Below are 3,349 nucleotides of genomic sequence, written 5' to 3'. Positions count from 1 at the left end.
TTAATTAGAAGTTAGGTGATAGTTTTAAATTCATGCTATTTAAAAACTGTGTCAGAATAATATATTATTAATATCATATTTTAAAATTATAAAGTTATTTTTATAAGAATCTTATTTATATAATATTATTTCTGAAAAAAGACTTTTTCAAGTTATAATAATATTATTATTTAGGAGGATTGATCCGTTGCCACTTGCCAGCGAGCCACCAGGAAGGCAGTGGTGTGTGGGCCCCACTGCTCCCACAGGACTCACGTGCTTTCTCTCAAATTATCTATCAAGTAATTATTATATTATTAGATGCAGATAATATAATAATTTTATATTATTTATTGGACAGATAACAGTTTTCAGTTTTCAAGTCATCGTGAATTACGTCAACCCCTATATATTTAAATTAATCGATGATGGAGAAAATGGAGAAAACACGACAATAATAATCGAAAATCGAAACACAATCACAGAGCAGGAAAGAAAATGGAGGCAACTTTCGGGGACGTTACGTTTCTTATTACTATCTTTCTATTATCAGCCACTCTCCTCCTTCTGATCAGCCGGAAAAAGACCAGAACAGGCCGGCGGCCGCCTGGACCACCGGCGTGGCCGGTCTTCGGAAACATATTCGACCTCGGCTCGATGCCACACCAGACCTTACACAGCCTCCGGACCAAGTACGGCCCTGTTATCTGGCTGCGGCTCGGCTCAATGAACACGCTCGTGGTCCAGTCGGCCATCGCGGCCGCCGAGTTGTTCAAGTACCATGACCTCGATTTCCCCGACCGCAAGGTCCCCGACGCCTTCACCGCCTGGAACTTCCACGAAAGCGGGTTGGGTCTCAACAGTTACAGCCCGTACTGGCGGCTCCTCCGCCGCCTTTACTCGGCGAAGTTTCTGAGTGCCAAACGGATAAATGACTCCGCTGACATGAGAAGGAAGTGTGTCGATAACTTGGTGAAGTGGATTGAGGCGGCAAACGGAGGCGAGGTAAACTCTCAAGTCAAGTGTATCTAAGAGATAACTAAAACCATAGTCTATAGCTAGACAATATATATATTATAATAACTTGAATCGATAAATTCTAATTATAGTTTGGATCATCGTCAACATGTAGGTGGACATCGGGCATTTGTTCTTTGTCGCGTCGTTCAACCTGGTCGGCAACCTGGTGCTGTCCAGAGATGTTTTGAGCTCGGAATCTGAAGAGGGGTTTGAGTTCTCCGACGCCATGAACAAGGTGATGGAGCTGGGAGGGAAACCGAATTTGGCTGATTTTTTTCCCTTTCTCCGGCGGCTGGATCCGGCTGGAGTGAAGAGAGAGATGGTGAGAGAGATGGGGCGAGCCAGGACAATAGTGGAGAAATTCGTGAAGGATAGGATTGAAGAGAGAAAATCCGGCGGAGAGATGAATGATGAGCACGACTTGCTGGACGTGCTCTTGAATCAGAAAGGGGACGCCAAAGATCCGCCGGTCCCGGAGTCAAAAGCGATCATCGCCGTATTGGTAAGTGCTAATCAAAAACGAAAAAGAAAATAAGACATCAATTTAACACATTTGTTCACCACCTCACAATAACAAATCAAAATTCACTCCATTTTTGATAGTTTTCCTCTGAGAAATTACTTATGTAAACCTATATAACCTTCAAATATTATTTTGACCCCAAAAAATAATACCCAGGATGTCTTTGCAAATTTATCTTATTATTAACACATAACAGCACATTTTTAATTTGAAACCCCAAAATTTACTATGGTGTTTCAAAAACACAAAATAATTTTTCTTTATTTATGAAAAGTTCTAATTGAATTAGATGTGTATTATAAATATTTCTATCCTCTATTTATACCCCCTTTTTTTTTTTTTTTGTAGATGATTAAATTCACTACACAAAAATTAGAAGAATTTTCACAGAACAAGATGGGGCATACCTCCGAGCGAATACATAAAACAGAGCAACACAAAACTAACAAACGAAAAGAAGCAACAAAACACACAAAAACATGATGCAGACAAGCTAACTGTCCTACCGATTTAGCTTCCTTCTTCTTTCGATGATCTTGTTTGCTTTGGGACTTGGATTTTGGGGGGCATCCATAAGATAATATTTAATCAAAATGAAACATAGCATCTATCGAATCATCTACGTCAGGATTCCCGAAAGCTGGATATTTCTCAAATTGAGTTTTATATAAAAGAGTAGATGAATTTGAGAGCTTAATTATCTAACCATGTACGAAATATACTATATATATATATATATATTTTGACAATGGTAAATGATGCAGGAAATGTTCTTCGCCGGATCAGAAACAACAAGCAGCATCATGGAATGGACAATGACGGAGCTACTGCAAAACCCTAGTTCAATGAGAAAGGTGAAAGAAGAGCTGGACCGAGTCATCGGAAGAAGCAGCAGCAGCAAGGTAGAAGAAGGGCACCTGGAGGAGCTGCAGTATTTGCAGGCGGTGGTGAAGGAAACGCTGCGATTGCACCCGGCAATTCCTCTGCTGCTTCCGAGGAACGCCGCAAAAGACACAGATTTCATGGGCTACTCCATTCCCAAGGACACGCAGGTGCTTGTCAACGTGTGGGGCATCGGAAGGGACGGGGATTCCTGGGCCGAGCCCTCGGCGTTCCAGCCGGAGAGATTCATCGGCTCGAGCGTCGAGTTCAAGGGGCAGAACTTCGAGCTTCTTCCGTTCGGGGCAGGGAGAAGGATCTGCGTCGGGTACTCGTTGGCTCATCGGACGATTCTCCTCGTGGTGGCCACTTTGCTGCACCTTTTCGACTGGGAGCCCGCCGGCGGCGTAGAGAGTGTGGACATGAGGGAGAGGATGGGGTTAACACTGCGGAAGCTGCTGCCGCTGAAAACAATTACCCGGCGTCGAGCAGAGTTATTGACCGAAGACGAAGCCGAAGCCAAAATCTGACGTCCGATTTGAATTAAAATAAAGATCTTGGAAATTGGAGACTACCGGGAACGTGTGTGTGTGTGTGTGTGTTTTAGTGCAGGGTTTCCTGCTAGGCTGAAATGAGAATCGTTTTCATTACGAAATGAAAAATGAAAATTTGTTACTTTTTTTTTTAAAAAAAAAGAGATACATAAATATAATTTTTAATATAAAAATTATAAAAAATAATTATTAAACATAAATATATGGACAAGAATCATCAAATTAGATTTACACTAAGCAATCCACTCATCCACAACATGATATAGCAATCGAGCATAGAAACGAAAAATTGAGTATCAAGCACTAATCGGAGCAAGAGAAAGCAATTGAGCAATGAGCAATCGAATTAATGAGAGTACCAGCGTTGTGCTTCGAGGAATCAATGGTGAGAGAA

At 41.6% G+C, this 3,349-nt stretch overlaps 1 protein-coding gene across 1 annotated transcript; it reads left to right on the top strand.

Annotated features, from left to right (window-relative positions):
* Positions 1-445: 445 nt before the first annotated feature.
* Positions 446-3,056, top strand: LOC127788670 (iridoid oxidase-like). Its single transcript, XM_052317229.1, has 3 exons — positions 446-984; positions 1,112-1,501; positions 2,287-3,056. The coding sequence occupies exons 1-3, from the start codon at positions 478-480 to the stop codon at positions 2,929-2,931; spliced, it is 1,542 nt and encodes a 513-aa protein (XP_052173189.1). The 5' UTR covers positions 446-477; the 3' UTR covers positions 2,932-3,056.
* The last annotated feature ends 293 nt before the right edge of the window (positions 3,057-3,349 follow it).

This window comes from Diospyros lotus, chromosome 13, assembly GCF_014633365.1.
Source record: "Diospyros lotus cultivar Yz01 chromosome 13, ASM1463336v1, whole genome shotgun sequence".
Classification (NCBI taxonomy): Eukaryota; Viridiplantae; Streptophyta; class Magnoliopsida; order Ericales; family Ebenaceae; genus Diospyros; species Diospyros lotus.
The sequence above is the reverse complement of the archived record's forward strand: the minus strand, read 5'-3'. Positions and strand labels throughout refer to the sequence as shown.

Excerpts from the sequence above, each read along its gene's own strand:
- LOC127788670 (XM_052317229.1), top strand. The coding sequence starts at position 478 with ATGGAGGCAACTTTCGGGGACGTTACGTTTCTTATTACTATCTTTCTA. Across the intron at positions 985-1,111 it reads AGGCGGCAAACGGAGGCGAG|GTGGACATCGGGCATTTGTT; the intron begins GTAAACTCTCAA and ends GTCAACATGTAG. Across the intron at positions 1,502-2,286 it reads AAGCGATCATCGCCGTATTG|GAAATGTTCTTCGCCGGATC; the intron begins GTAAGTGCTAAT and ends TAAATGATGCAG.